The sequence below is a fragment of the Amblyomma americanum genome, chromosome 8 (assembly GCF_052857255.1).
Source record: "Amblyomma americanum isolate KBUSLIRL-KWMA chromosome 8, ASM5285725v1, whole genome shotgun sequence".
Classification (NCBI taxonomy): Eukaryota; Metazoa; Arthropoda; class Arachnida; order Ixodida; family Ixodidae; genus Amblyomma; species Amblyomma americanum.
Window position 1 is genome coordinate 32,275,410 of NC_135504.1, and position 15,677 is coordinate 32,291,086.

General features: G+C 46.2%; 2 protein-coding genes across 2 annotated transcripts in view; one reads left to right on the forward strand and one right to left on the reverse strand.

Moving 5' to 3' along the window:
• Window positions 1–6,153: 6,153 nt before the first annotated feature.
• On the reverse strand, window positions 6,154–9,933 carry Mnat9 (microtubule-associated Nat9). Its single transcript, XM_077634350.1, has 7 exons — window positions 9,798–9,933; window positions 8,881–8,990; window positions 8,743–8,799; window positions 8,588–8,668; window positions 8,461–8,520; window positions 6,769–6,863; window positions 6,154–6,349 (listed from the first exon to the last, which is right to left on the reverse strand). The coding sequence occupies exons 1-7, from the start codon at window positions 9,872–9,874 to the stop codon at window positions 6,230–6,232; spliced, it is 600 nt and encodes a 199-aa protein (XP_077490476.1). The 5' UTR covers window positions 9,875–9,933; the 3' UTR covers window positions 6,154–6,229.
• A 230-nt stretch (window positions 9,934–10,163) lies between these two features.
• Window positions 10,164–15,677, forward strand: part of LOC144101252 (DNA-dependent protein kinase catalytic subunit-like) — a 137,015-nt gene continuing 131,501 nt past the window's right edge. Inside the window, exons 1-6 of the mRNA XM_077634339.1 lie at window positions 10,164–10,518; window positions 10,600–10,676; window positions 11,094–11,186; window positions 12,875–12,949; window positions 13,081–13,189; window positions 14,950–15,065. Coding sequence (XP_077490465.1) covers window positions 10,392–10,518; window positions 10,600–10,676; window positions 11,094–11,186; window positions 12,875–12,949; window positions 13,081–13,189; window positions 14,950–15,065 — 597 coding nt within the window. The 5' untranslated portion in view covers window positions 10,164–10,391. The remainder of the gene's footprint in view (window positions 10,519–10,599; window positions 10,677–11,093; window positions 11,187–12,874; window positions 12,950–13,080; window positions 13,190–14,949; window positions 15,066–15,677) is intronic.

Below are 15,677 nucleotides of genomic sequence, written 5' to 3' on the forward strand. Positions count from 1 at the left end.
TCAAAAATTAAAATAACTGAGCAAAGGAAGGTAAGAATCATCACCAACTGCGACTACAGGTTACGACATGTACATGTAACAATTCCTCTCTCTTTGTTGTCCGTTACCTCTTACAATTACCTTAACATACTACTAAGGCACTAATCAGTGCCTACATATCCAATGATTGTAGCTGGCAAAGGACAGGGTTAATTGGAGAGACATGGGAGAGGCCTTTGCCCTGCGGACAGCGTAGTCAGGCTGATGATGATGATTTAATGATTTAACCTGGTCTTGTCATGCAAACTATGTTATCGTTTCCGCTAATTAGGTTTCAGGCTATAAATATCACAACCTTGCATTAGCTCCTGTTCTACGTAAATCAATTATTGCCCACTGTTGTTGTTACACTAGAAGGAATCATCGGGGCTTAAATCAGCCCTTCAGACTGCCATTGCTACTTTCTTTTGTTTGTTGCTGTGTCCTGACCACGCTTCTTGTGCTCTGCTCGTCTAGGAAGCAATATGTCACGGCGTATGTGTTGAAATAAGGTCGGAAAGAGGACAGTGGCTGTGAGCTCGGTGTGCATGAACCCGACCGCGGAGGCCGCGTTTCGATGGAGGCGAAACGCAAAAGGCGCCCGTGCGCTGTCAGTACACGTTACAGATCCCCACCGGATTAATTTCGACCAATTGGGGTCGGCGCACAACACCCGGGCGCCTTGTGCATTTCGCCAGCGCCCGTGAGAAGAGGAAGAGAAGAGGAAAAGAGCGGTAATCTGTCGGCAGTCGCAAGCGCTTTCAGCAGGATGGTGGTAAAAGTTTATTCTCATCAAATTCATTCAAATGCTCTCTCTGGTAGATCGAGTGCATTCTCCTCTTCTCCTTTCCCTCCTTGCTTCACTGCTGGGCATGAAGTGGCCAGGAGTCAGTGGGTGAAAACCTTTTATTGCATCAGAAGAGACTGCAGGTGTCTGAAGGCTCTGCAGGTTAAGTGACGTGCCTATTCTGGGACCATCGGGGACTTCCAAAGCTCGGCTCACGGCCCGGACTTGGGTCGTGGGGCTGAGCACCGCAAACTCTCACTCTTCGCGTTTTGAGAGCTGCAGGTCCATTGACGGTGAGTACCATGGACATACATTCAGTATGTGAAGTAACTCAGCCCTAACTTGACACTGGGAAGGGTTGAAGAAAGTGTTCTTCCGGAGTTGCCTACAGGCCACCTCTGACGATTGGTGAAATACTTATCGGGGGATGGGTATCTAATGTCTATAATTACGACAGTGCATACACTCATGGCCGACCTCAGGTTTGGGCAGGCCACGGCCCGGTTGACGAATCCTCGGTAAAAATCGTGGCCTGACTCGTTCCGCGGTGGGACGAGATCGTAGGAATCCAGATAACTTGAATCTGGCGGGATATTGGTGCTATAGACTGGCCTGTCTCTCAAGAATAGACATGGCGGCAGCGTGGACTCTGCCTTTGGCAAAATTTCGCACGGCTGTGTAGGAATCGCTGAGAATATATTCAGCTTCCGTTGAGGCGATGGCCAGGGCGACAGCCGCCTCCTCGGCTACCTCCGCGTGCTTCACTTTAAGAGGGTTCCCCAGCGACAGCGTCAGTAGGAAATGTATTTGAACTTTCAGAAGCTGTAGCTTGTCTAAAATGGCTCGATTTTCATAAGATCTATGCCAGCGTTTTCTTCTTTAATAAATGGAAGCAATGTTACGGACAGATATTTTTTTTAAGTTTCATTTTTTTTACTAATCAGAGGTAAACATCCAGAAAAATTGCACGTTTATATATGTCGGTCTTTCATGTCATCTCGTGAAAAAAAACTAAACTAAATATCAGATTTTCGTCCACGTTTCCTCCCCTTTTCTTTCTTGGTTGTCAAGCCGCACTTTTCATCTATATTGAGCTTAATGTTTGCGTTTTACAGGCTCTGAGAGTTGTGTATGTATTTTCTGCGGGGATTTCAAATTCGCGCCAAATTTAACTAGCGCGACGTGGTTCCATCTGGCGTCAGAATATTTTGTCGCTACTACACTCTACCACTAACCTTTTGGTTGTCTGTGTTCGTGCGCGACGTTTTTTACTCAGAACTTGGACGGTCTTGAGCTCTTTCTTTCCTTTTTTGGGCTGTATTCAGAAAGGATTTATGCTTTTCTGTTTTGCTCGAGCTCTTGGTGCCGAAAGGAAGTGGGATGCAAGGTCACACCCAAAAGCTCCCTCCCCCCCCCCCTTTCTTCTCCAGGCAGCCACACAATAAGGCATTGTTAGTGCCAAAACACAGGAAGGGGCTCCCTATTCAGGACAGTGTAGGAGAACAGCATTGTTCCTTGCCCAGCGCAGGGGCGCAGTAACCAAGGTGGCGATACAAGTCAAGAATGCAGCTGCAAATATTCCTCATAGGAGGCTCTCGAGCCAATTATTGGAATGAACCCGATAGCGGCGGATCGATTCGGGGGTCGGGTTGAGCATGGTCAATCCAACTCAGCCAGTGCGTGTTTACATGAACTCAATTTTAGCGATTCGAGACCGGTTCAGCTGTAGCGACACCAAGCGACGAGCAAGGAGTAGCAGCCTCCAAGATTGAGGCCCGCCATCGCTGTCTCGGAGGGGCGACGGCGCACGTGAAAAGCAAGTTCGCATTTATCCTCATAGCGGCGCTTACATGAACCCAACACGCCTGGTTGTCGAGTTATCGGGCCGAAAAACGGTACTGGGTTCATGTAAACGAGCGCCGAGGCGGGAGTCGACGGGTCGGGTCCAGTCAACTCCGCCGCAAGGGATAGATGACTCAACTCGACCCTGACCCGATGTTCTTGTAAACGCTATCGAGTCGAAAAGAGGGGTTATTGAGAGGGTGTAAACAGGACTAATGGCGTAGACTGATTGTCATGACGTAGCGATTAACCTCCGTTTACTGAGGCACTTGCCAATCACCTGCGATTTCACGCTATACTCGCGGACAACTATCTGTGGCAGTGCAAGAGCCCACATCAAGGGGAGAAAAGACCGTCTCCTTCCTTTTCCTGCTCAGCCCCTGCTGCACTGCAACTGCGACGTCATGGGAACCGGTCGAAGCCAACATTCGCCTCTGTCTCCAAGCTAGTGAAACCAGAATGTGTCGGATCAGCATCGAAACATCGGTTCTCTAACGAATCTTTGGTCGAGTGTCGCTCTTTTTCCCCAATTCTCCTCCCGACCAGGCATATATGTCTGCCAGAATGTTCGCGTTATCAGTGCAGGTGCTGTCCACTGTACGCGGGTAAGCATGGGTGCACCTTGTATGCAGAAAGGAGCTCCCGGATTTCCGAGCCCCCTACACCAGAATAGACATCTCCGTGGTGTAGATAACGTGATGTCAAACGTTCATAGTCTGGCTGGCAAAATCATCCCAGTTTTGCTTCTGAACCGGCTGCAAGGGGCTACCCGAGTTGCTGACCATACCGGTCGCGAAAGCTGCTTCCTGGTGAGAATACTCCGTGACGCCGACTGCCTTTTGAAGCTGCTAATATTCCTTGTGTCGTGATTTTGCCCGCGCTTTCCGTCTAGCGGTGTGATGCTCAGCTTGGTGCATGTTATTGGGCATAGGATTAATAGACAGCTGTTTGTGCCTATCAGTGGCGTACGGGACTGTGTGTGGATTCGTTTCCAATCTTCAATTCTCGCAGTATAGCTCTTCCCGCTCGGATTCTTGATATAGACGCTCGTACTGAGCAACACGATGGGCTTCCGCGAGTTCTGTCATCGTATTGTGTATCCCTAGCTGTAGAATTAAGTCTATCAGCGGGTGCACACTTCAGTAGATGAAGGGCGGATTTGTAGGCTTGCCTGATGAGGCATTCTACGCTCTGCCTTTCTGATTGGTCGAGGTGCAGATAAGGCACGGAGCAGACGATACGACTCAGGACGAAGGCCTGAACCGATTTCCTGAGGTCCGCCTCCATCATACCCTTGTGCTTGTTGGCAATATGTTTGATTAGCCAGTTTGTCCGGCTGACGCAGCCGAGTTTGTTCAGTGATGGCATTCCTAGCTTTGTTCCGAATGTGCATGCCTAGAACACGCAGGGCATGTGCATCGGGCACCGGAACCACGCGTCTACTCGCACTAGGAAGGGTGGGGGAGGGCTTTTCCTTTAGTTCTTTGCTTTGGGCAGAGGGCGACCCCTGGCCCCCAAGAGCTCAGATTTCCGAGGGGAACATGTAAGACCAACGCTGCCGACTGTGGGGTTTGATAGGGAAGATAAATAGTTTCTCCCTTCTTAACCGCGGCTGACATTAATTGTTCAAAACCGCCAGACCCCACACCGTGATCGCGTACGCTACCGAGCGCTCGCCGTCCACGGCTGGCCTTGCTCTGAGGGAACAAATGAACGACACTCTGGCTGACACAAACAGGCATTTATTGCTACAACTATAACGCCAGCTAGCAACAAGGCACGCTAAGGAATCGAGATCGTCCGACTCACCAGCAAGGTTACGAGCGAACGTCCGCCCACGCTAGATATACTCCGAAGCCGGACGGGACGAGATACGGGAGCAAGTCCCCCCGCCCCGCTGGCGAAGAGCGGAGCCGCGTGCGAAACGTCCGCTCGCACCGACGATCCCAGCCGATGAGGATGCTGTACGCGCGCGCGGAACAAGCCGTCTGTCGCGCTGCGACGCCAGCGCCCTCTCTTGTTAAGTTAACCAGGGAGAGTCACGTGGCGCGCCCCATATCGAGGCGAAGCTGTTGCTGCAGGGTGCATCGCGGGAAAGCTAAGAATGGGGACGGTAGGGCAGTCCCCACATGACATAGAGGGCGACGGTGTCAGCCACCGCCTGCGTCTCCACCACATCTTCATCACTACCCGTCTTGACCCGGTGACGTAGTCGGTGTAAAGAGAGTGTGCGAGGTTGGGGATGGCCGAGAGCGCTCTAGTCATCTGGATTAAGGTGATATTAAAGAGAAAAGGTGAGAGTAACGATCCTTGCAGGGTTCCTCTGCTGCCTATGGGGAAAGCGTCAGATTGGAGACACTACCTGTATCTCTGCCGTCCTGTCAGACAAGAAGCCTTTGATGTAGCTATGGACTCGTTCACCTACAATGAGGTCAGAGTGAGACGTTAGGATTGCCTCGTGATTGACATTGTCGAAGGCCTTGGTGATATCAAGAGCGGTAGCCTTAGTTTTCTTATGGATCGGGCTAAGCACTTCTGAAATGCGAAGCATAGTGTCCTGTGCCGAAAGATAGGGTCTAAAGCTTAGCATGGTGTCTGAGAAAAGGTCATTTGTGCTCATGTGGTTCTGGACGTGGTCGAGGACCATGCGATCCATCAGTTTACCCTCGCATGATGTGGATCTGAGAAAGCTAGCTTCTTGCTGGGTTTTGGAATGAAGGCAACCTTTGCGTCCTTACAAGATTGAGGGAGTTCCCCTTCCCACCAGCACTTGTTCATGAAATTGGTGAGTGCCCTCACTTTTAGCAGGGATGCATTTATTCTGTAGTAGCACCTAATGTTTCGTTGGTGTATCAGTAGTTTGATTTGATGCATGTGACAGTGGCGACAATTAGGTAGCATGCCCCAGTGCTAATACCAATGGGAATAGGTGATGGCAGAGGAAAATGGAGTTGGACCAAGTGGAGGAAAAGTGGTATCCTTTGAAGGTGGTCAATATCTCTGTTTTTACCATTTCTTTTTGTTTTAGAGACCTAAAGTCATATAGTCACGGTCACGGGCGTGCTGCAGAGGATCAAATAGAAAAGGCTCCAGTGATTAATTTTAAAAAAACAATAGAACAGAATAGGACAAATTGCCAGGCTAGTTGGTAATGATCCATTCTTGTTGACAGCGCGTTAAAGCACAGGGACAGAAGAAACACAGAGGACGACAGAGAAGAGCCTTGCATATGGAACCAGGTATGCTTGTAAAAGCATTCACAGTTCTGCATGTACTGTAGAGTTGACCATATTCACATAAATGATAACTTAGTTACCAATGCAGCTCATGATCACCAATCAATAATAAGCAAGACAAAATGTGTAGCTCCTTACTTTTAGCTACCCTATAGGAGACTTTGAAGGAGAAATTATTTTTGCCTATTTCGTGTTTCTTAAATATTCGTAATTTTTCAGAGTAACAGTGCAGCAAAACTATGGTATAATAACAAAAGTAGGATACATCAGTACTTCTTCAAATGCTTTATTAATGTTGTAAAAAAAGACAGTCTGATATTTAAAAACAAGGTTGGAACTTGCATACCTAGTCATATGCCATTTCTTCAAGTCTGTAATCTGGTGTAGCACAATGCAAGCTTGTTTTTAACTCCTCATCAACCTCCAGATGGTATGTCGCCTCTTCAAAAACATCACTTGTTGATACCTGCACGAGTTGAAATGAAGAATGCATGTTACAACAACCAGTATAGGGGCAACATTTGGAGAAAGACTGCGTAAGCAGCAAAAAGCGCTTGATATGCTTTTACTTGATGCTGCACATCTGGGATAACCAAAAGAGTGTAAGGAATATCTTGCTTGCATGTGTGCACATGAAAGAACTATTCTCTCATGTGAAGTACTCTGGGCAGTGCATAGTTGTTGAGAGGTGTCATGCCAACCACCAAAGATGAAGCTTAGGGAAACAACAAGGTTATGATGGAATCGTTTTTACTATGTTCATAACTGTTAAGTCACTTCTGATGCTTGAAACTACATGCAATACTATGGTAGCAAATGGCCACTAGCTTTTGAACAAAGCATGCAGTAATAAACGTTCATCACTGGCAACATGTTGTGTCTTACCAGAGTAAATCCTATCTTCTCAAATAGTCTTCTGCTCACTGTGTTGCTCAATTTGATCTTGGCCGAAAAAGCATTGACATGAAGCTTTTCAACTCCTGCAGTAATCAAGGGGCATGCATCAGGAATGGCAAGGCTTTTTTCCAGCTGCTAAAATCTGCAGAACACTGCTATAAGTAAGACGGAAAGCAACTTTACTACAAGCAAAAACTTTTTCTTTTCTATGCATTAATAAGCTGCCCATACAACCTGTCATAGCTGTTCTTGACCTGTTAGGGTTTCTTTCCCTCGTTTAGCTATTGAATTAAAGCATGCTTCTATATAGTATTTGCTTTCCTAAAATTATCCACAAGGAAACTGCATTTTTCAGGTCAAGAATTCAATAAAGACATCTTATATTCCAGCTGTTATACGGAGCCTGTTCCTAAAAAAATAAGGCTAATTCAAAAAAAGTAATTTTGCCGGCAAAAGGTGCAAACACGCTCCATAATTTTTAAATCAGTATCCTTGGGTGCCAGTACAGATTACAGTACTGCTGCTGCTGTCTCGAAAAGTGCGGGAAACCCTGACGTGAGATTCCCTATAAAGCGTGCGCCAAGCCTACATGAATCACCGTAAGCGTCGTGAAACGTTCTTTCAGAACGACCTTGAGCCTCAAGAATGCATGCTGGCTGAAGCTATCTATGTACTGACTTTGAGGTATGTGTGTGGAAGCATTGCCACAATATTTTTGTACCTAAATTCCTTCAAAGGCAGCAATCAGTGACCCGGCCTGTAAACATGGCAGAGAAGCTAGATGTCTGTGATGAAAAGGCAGATATATGCAATTCTTTTGCTCAAGCATTCCAGAATTTGCATGCGAATTTCTGCATTGACTGTGTGTCCAAAACATAGAAGCACCTTATGCCCAAGTCTTCAAGTAAAAAAAAATGAGGAAACGTTTCTTTATCTGCTCATTCACGCCTTATTTTGTTGCAGTGACATGGTAGTGCGCTGCTGTAGACTGTCTTCTCACCTCAGGGTCATACTTTAAAAACCGAAATTGAATCCCCAGTTATCTCCAGTAATTTCAGAAAATTGGATCCCCTTGTTGTGTAATCCCAATGTTCAAGAAAAATCTATTCAAAGCTTTCCTTGTGTTCACTGCACTGGCAATTGTCTGACGCCGCAAGTGTGACAGTAGCAGATTTACTCAGTCTGATGTAAACTACTTTGCATTTTCAACCACAACACAGCATTTAATCACCCTCTCACTTTACTGGCAATCTGGACACTAACGACCTGCAGGGGACTGAGCTTGGTTTGAGTACATGCTTGATGTCCTTACCAATTGCCCCACCCTGTCAACTCTTTCCGACTGTTAACATTGTGACTGGCTCGACAAAACCGGTTTGGTTTCTTTTATGTCCTTCAGATTACAAAATGATATCCTACACTGTATCTTTGTGGAAAATTTGTCGGAAGCACTAAAAGGCAAACTTTCGGGGGCTTGCACATCAGGTACCGCCGTTCAGTCTCCAATGCAACCAAAATAGTCCCGGAACATGTGGCGCCCGAACTCTTTCGTTCAGTTCGAGCAAGTCCTCCGTACTTAAAGCAGCTCTGTAACAAACTTTGCAACGCATATTTAATGTAAACGACGTAAATTTATCAATAGCGGTCGCTACTTGAGAGGCACAACACGTGATCACTCACCGTATCTCATCATTAGCAGAATGGCTTCCTTGCCACGACCTTTCTGGCGCTGTGACGACTCTGAAGAGGGCAGGAAAAGCAGGGTCATCTACTTTTTTTCACTCTCAAACCCGCAAGAGCAACACACCTGCTATCATAACCTCAATTTCTGCATCCCGAACACGGTCTTGGTCGTTAAAGAACAAGTTGACATCGCCAATCATTGCATCTAAAAAAAATAAAAAGTCAATTGCTTGCCTTAACAAAAACAACTATCGCATCGCTTTTTTTTTTTGTACAAACCCACTTCATCCCGGCTGCTTTCGTAAACGTGTTTGTCCAAAATGATAAAAGTGCACTCTGAAATGAAGGAACGTCGCATAAGGTACGGCGGGCGTGTATATTTGTTGTCGCAGAAACCAATGAGTCTCGTCACTCAACTGTCTTCGTCCTCTAGCCACGACTTTTGCATCTCGTATTCCTGATCCAACGTCAAAGGCTCGGAGGCAGTCATGGCTTGGAGGTAAGGGTCCTTCATCCATTCGTGATACCTGCACCAATTCAACAAAACGAACACCAGAGCTAAAATCCTGCAAGATAGCTACACCCATGGCTACCAACCCCCACACAAACGCTTAATATGGGCACCAGGTCACCACGGCATCCCAGGGAACGAGAGCGCACATGACTCAGCCCGAGCATTTGTTGTTGTTGTTGTTGACCTCACACAATGGCACATACCCACAAGGGGGATTGGCCATAACCAGGCGGTGACTATTTAAATGACCAGTTGCATGTGGCAAGCATGGGATGACCTACCAGAGCAGTTCTCCCCCGGGCACCCAGTACGGATGTCGTGGAACCTCTACCCCAATACTAACTTACACCGACATACTTCAGAACTTAAGATTATCCCGTAGGGTCTATCCTACGCCGGCTAAGGCACTAGACAAAGGGGATGAACTACGCCTCCGAGAGCTATAGACCAATCCTTACAACAACCCACGAAGACAACACGCAATAGATCTGGAGTCAATTGACTCACAAAGCAAATTCTGCGGAGACAAGGCGAACCTGTACCGTATGGTATTGGCCTGCCAACGAAATCAGGCGGTCACTATTAATAACCAGTCAACGCAAAAGGGGTGGGAGGTAGCTCCGACCAGCTCGGACGAAACGAGTCAAAAAGAACAAATCGAAAGAGCCCGGACTGCAGCCTACGCCAATGGGGTTCCGGACCGAGAGCTCCAACCGCCGCTACGACCTCCTAAACAATTTCATTAAAATATTTTCACCATTCACCAGGAGGTTCCTAATCTCTGCACGGGTTATGTAGTAGAATAATAGCTAGTACGTACTTTGCTACGTGATGCTCTTTGTAAGGGACTAGAACCACGCTTTGAGACCAAACTTGCGTCTTCGCATTGATCTTCATGCTTGTTTACGTTCAATCAGCCGTTCAATGCGCGCTTTCGCGCACGTGAGTTTCGGCCCAATGTCGCTGTTGAGTATCTGAAAAACCACCGCTGACGGCTGTGTTTGGACAAAAGTTTTTGCCCGTTACCTACAGTTGTAATACTGTAACATACTTAGAACTATTTATAAAACTTGTTTGAAATGAAAAATGAGAAAGTTTATAAGTAACCTAAGATTTGTTATACAAACTGATTAAACATTCATGTGGCGCGCGAGTGGTTTGTTTGTTTACGACACGTGGTTTCTTTCGCGCCTGATCGCTCTATGGCGTACCTTTCGGATGACCGAACGGGAAACTGCTACTAGCAAAACCGACTAAAAAATGAGACGCGAATTACGTCATTAGCAAAATTTTCAGCAAACTCTTGACCATCCGCAGTTTCAGTTGCCCGTAAGGCCGCAATGTTGCCGGAGAACTCGTTGAAGTGCTAGTGGCTGACAGTTCGAAGGCCGCACCTCCGAGATAAACACAAATTATGTCAGAACTGATTCGTGAAGCCCTGCTAAGGTTGGACGCTTCCGAGAGGCCCGACGAAGCGCTCATTTTAGTTGACGAAATTGACCGCACCTGTCAAGACCAAGTTTTTTCAGATAAGGATGAAGGTCTGAATCCCACTTGCACCGCTCGCGTTTGTCCGCTGCGTGCTGCTGATAAATAACTTTTGTAATGTTTTTGAAATGCAGGGTACATAACTACGCTGCTTGTTAGCGACGAAAAAAGCCTCATCGCTTTCTTGAAGAGAACTGTCGTCAACGAACTGGTGGGTCTATCGGCTCGCGACTGGGCTTCAGTGCGCTCGATCGCGGTGGCCTTTTGTAAAAAAGCACCAAAAGATTTCGTGAACTTTTGATGCATTTGGCATCCCTCAATCTTGACTTTTTCCCCCCCGTTTAATGTCGCATCCTATAATCAGTTTGTTAGATAATGCACTACGTTTCAAAACTGTAGGCCCGCATTAATTTAAGGTTACAGGTAATGAACCAAAGTTTTAACTCATTGACTCAGTAAAAATGGCATCTGTCTTGTTTTATTCGAGGACGGACTTTAGGTAACTTATCTGTTACCATCATTGAGCAGTAGCCCGCATTTATTTGCTCCTTCTTAATTAACTCCTAGACTGCAATGCAGCTCTTTACATCTGTAAACTGTGTCTAAACTACGTAACTTTACGTTCCAGCTGAAAGACGCCAAAGCGAAAGGCCTTCAAGTTCTTACTGGCTGGTTTGAAAAGGTGCCGTCGCGACTTGTCCATCACGCTGCAGTCGTCAAGGTAAGGAGCACTGCAAATATGTGATTGACTAATGCTTGCCCTGTATAAGATGTAATGTATTGTACCGGCCGTAATCATGCGGAGCGCCAGTGGTCAAACTCCTCTCACGGCTTACCTAGAGAAAAATGGGTGGTACATAATACATATGACAGCACGCGCCACTGGTGCTCTCCAACGCAAACAAAATAGCTCATATCTTCTCAACGCAATGCTTGCGAAAACTTTAAATACCGAAGTGTGCTCTTTATTGGTTTTATTGGGTTTAATGTCTCAAAGCAACTTAGGCTATGAGGGATGCCATAGTGGAGGGCTCCGGTAATGTCGCTTGCATGAGGTTCTTTAACATGCACTGACATCGCACAGTACACGGACCTCTAGCATTTCGCCTCCATCGAAATGCGACTGCCGTGGCCGGGATTGAGCCCGCATTTTTCGCGTCAGCAGCCGAGCATCATAACCACTTAGCCACCGCGGCGTCTAATGTGTGCTCTGTATTATTATGGCCATACCGGTACAGGATTTTGATTCACTGCAGGAAGTCTTCTAATGCACTACAATGCAGGACAGTGGTTGAAAACAGTAGTGCAACAGGGAAAGAGCGGAGAGGTTTTTATCACTTGATCTCACCCCCACTGCTTTCTGCTCATGCACAGCGTTGCCCTAGCAATGGAGATGTGTCAGGCGCATCATCTGCTTCCCATGATCCTTTTCAGCCCCGAAGCTGTTTGTGGTGCAAACGTTTGCTGCAATCAAGTCACACACTTAGCATTCATGCCAAATTTGCGCGTGGGTACTGCTATAGCGCGGCAAGCGTCGTTTGTTGTCTGTTACCAGCACTGCAACTCGCCATGGCGAGTGTCATGTCAACGGCATCTGAAGAAGACATTCTTAGAAGCAATTTATTTGATTCAAAGAAGCAAGTAAACATGTGAACAGGACATGCACCATCTCATGAGGTACATGTGGACCTTCAATGGGACCTCGCTTCCATCAATATGACTTTCCAAACAAAGAGCTCTTATCATGGCTGTGTTATCATGGCTGTGTATGTGTCATGACATTATGCTTGCATCGTGAGTCCATTTGTAAAGCACACGCTAAAATAAGACTGATGTGAAGGTATCAAGTGATTGTGAAGCAAGGATACCGTCGCGATGAAAACAAATGCCAACACGGAACGCATGACTTGCGGCACAATTGGTGCATCCTCTAGCTGCTACTCAGAGGTTCCTAGCACCCCTTTTCCAATTAGTTTAGCAACAGCCAAAGCAATTGAAATTCAACACGAATCATCAGCTAGCGCACGGATGCATTTTGCGTTTTGCCGGTGTCGAAATGTGGCAGCTAGGAAGTAATGTGTTTGACTCAAGTGTTCGCATTACTTTAATAGCTCCTACGTGGCCCATAAAGAGTACCGATTATTTATAACTGCATTAGCGTTAGAAGGGTCTGTGGAAGCAGAAATGGCAAGCACCGTCTTCCACACGGTGGACAGGTGGCAACCGGCCCACCTGGCTGCCAACGACCTTAGTATACTGCCTTAGATGTAACAAACCTTAGTATGCCACCTCGGATATAAACAATTTAAGTACATTAATGTCGCTGTGTCCCATTCCATATTAGGGCAGTTATTGAACTTTGAAATGTCCCCATGCAACTGTCATCCTCAATGTTGCTGATACACACAGGATGTCAGCACCCAGCTGGTGTTCCGAGACAAGGCAGCCAAGGTGCGGTGTGCAGCCCTGGTCCTGTTGTCAAAGGTCAGATCACTAGTATTTTATTTTACTTCACCATTGTAATACTTCACTGCTTTGAGCTGTCGTAAAAGGCCTACAATAATGTACAGAGCCTCGAAAATTCCCAACACCTCTTTTATTTTGTTTTTCACCAGGTCTTGGAGTCCTGTCAGGGTGCACAAGTCGCTGAGAAGCTTGATATCCCGAACCTGCTCCAGCGGTTTTTCGTCTTGCTGTCGCAGCCATCGAAGCTGACTCCCACAGGTTTGAGCCTGCTATCCGTTGTTGCATTCTGCATACAAATGTCTCTTTCTTGCTCTAGACCAGGCGTCCTCAAGGGAACCCCAGTGGCTTTCTAAAGGTGCTCGGGAACCCCCCCCTTGTCTTGACTCCCATCCTTTCCTGCTTAATATGCCTAAGTGTGCAAAGGTGTGCGCTGACACACTGCCTAATGTACAAATAATGACTGGCTATGTAGTGAAACAGTCGGTTATGAGCAATTACAGTATGATTAGTCCCAACATAACGTTGCTGAAGGAAAGTTTAATGCATGCATGGATTTCGAGACTGGAATCCTAAAAGCACTCCAGGGAACCCAAGGGTTCCATGTAGCCCAGTTTAAGATCCCCTGCTCTAGACAATGTCAGCTTGAATACATTTAATAGTATTTATGCAACAGGGATCATTGCAGAGTTGGGTGCAACTAATTCTCTATCAGTAATTGTATACTGACCAAATGAGAATAGGAGTGATTAAGGCTTGTTAGGATATGTACAAACGAAGGCAACAGTCGCTCAGAAGAAGGAAAGCATAACTTGAGAAAAATGTGGAGGTGCAGACCAGGCCAGCGACGTGGACGAAGTGAGAGGATGTGGCGGGGCAGCACTCAGACTTCTCACTTTGTGCGCCTCTTCGGTTTGCGTACTTATATTTTTCTCGATTATGAATCAACAAGTCCAGCTACAAGTACCGCTCAGAAAGCAAAACTCGCAACTTGCACATAACCCGTAAAGCTTTTTGTAATGTCTGAATACCTGCTAAATATCATATTTACAAATGATCGGTCTTCTGGCTGTTGTTTGACAAAAAAGTGCAGCAGGAAAGGTTAGTATAAAATTAATGCAGCTGTCACTAACTAGTATAACTGCATTATCACTTGAAGGCCTGCCTAAGAGATCACAGGGAAATGTTGAGGAAGTACTGAACGGGTGTATAAAATGTGCTTGCAAACCTTCTTATTGCAGTGGACTTAGTGAAGCTCAGCTACTGAGTTCATGAGATTTGCTTTGAAATGAAGAGGCCTTTAAAAAAGCAAATGAAAACTGCAGTGAAACCATGATTATTTACGTGCCAAGGTGTTGAAAATTTTTTTGATGTTTATAGCTTCTGTTGTGTTCTGATTGTATTTCATCCTTGCATGGAAATAACTGCAAAACATTTGTTAAACTCAGCTGTCCATTTGTTTAACTTACAAGCGAAGACACCGTGCTTGTAACTGAAATTGATGCTGGATATGGGTATTATCCGAGGGGAGGTGAAAGTGTGGGACTTCCTTTACATGGTGGTAAGAGGGCTGTGTACTTTCTTTCACCTTGCCACTATTTCTTTTGTGCCATAAAAAGTAAGTTTCCCATAAAATAACCTGGAACGTACAACCAGTAGTAGCAGTAGTAGTGGAGATTTTTGTAGTACGAATTGCAGTGGCATTAAGCAGTAGCTAGAACTCGTTGCCATGGAGCTGATTGGCTGCCTCTAATAAAGCATGTTGGTTTTTTTGGAATTCTCTTGAATGCGTCTGAGAATTCAAGTCAGGAAGTAAAATTACTGTTGTAAATGCAGCCTACAAGGGGCAAAGACACAAGTCTTGTTCACACGCCCTGACAAAAAAAAAGGAAAAATAATTACCATTAAACAATGTGTGAAAGTGGATTTATTTTGAGAAATATCTGGCCAGCTCTGAACAAAAAAAGAAGCGTGGAGGAGTGCCTTTTTTACCTATTCATCATTTTTGTTTTGGTGTGCAGTGAAGGTTGAGATTCTCTGCGTGCTGGGCATCATTGCCGAACACCATCCAGCGGCAGCGACTCCGTACAGTGCTAAGCTACTCTCCATGTACCTCGGAGAGCTGAAGCTGCTCAAAGTGAGTTGTTGGTGTTAGCAAGTGCTGCTTGAGTTTTGCTTGAAGATGCAAGTGGTTACTGATAATATGACCTAGGAGGGTGTACCATATCAGTTTTGAACGAGCCGCGTTCAAATTCAAGCTTATTTAATTTAATTTTTATTTTGGGCCAAGAAGGCGGTTGATAAGATGGCTTTGCCGCCTGTATTTACAGGTTTCCCCCTTCGCACGTGTGTTGTCTTCGTTTTTTTGCATCTAACCCCCATCATGCCTGAAGCCAGACTAGCATTAAGTTCTAGAGGTGCCGAATTCTTTTTTAGTGCATAAGCACTAATCTGATGGAGTAAACTGCTCGGCTAGTTGGTTCATAATGCGCAGTGGTGGAACCAGCGAAATGGACGCAGGACAAGACGAAGTAGGCACACGCACAACAACGCCTACTTCCTCTTGTCCTGCGTCCATTTTGCTGGTTCCACCGTTGCGCATTAACCTGATGGGTACCGACCTCAAGCAAGGTCATCTGTTGTCTGTTCCCTTGTCTGTTCGCTGGCCTAGTGCAAGCTCGCAGTCCCGCGGCACTGCCCACTGATCATCATCTTCTACGGGACACTAATCTGGTAGTTCTGACCCGAG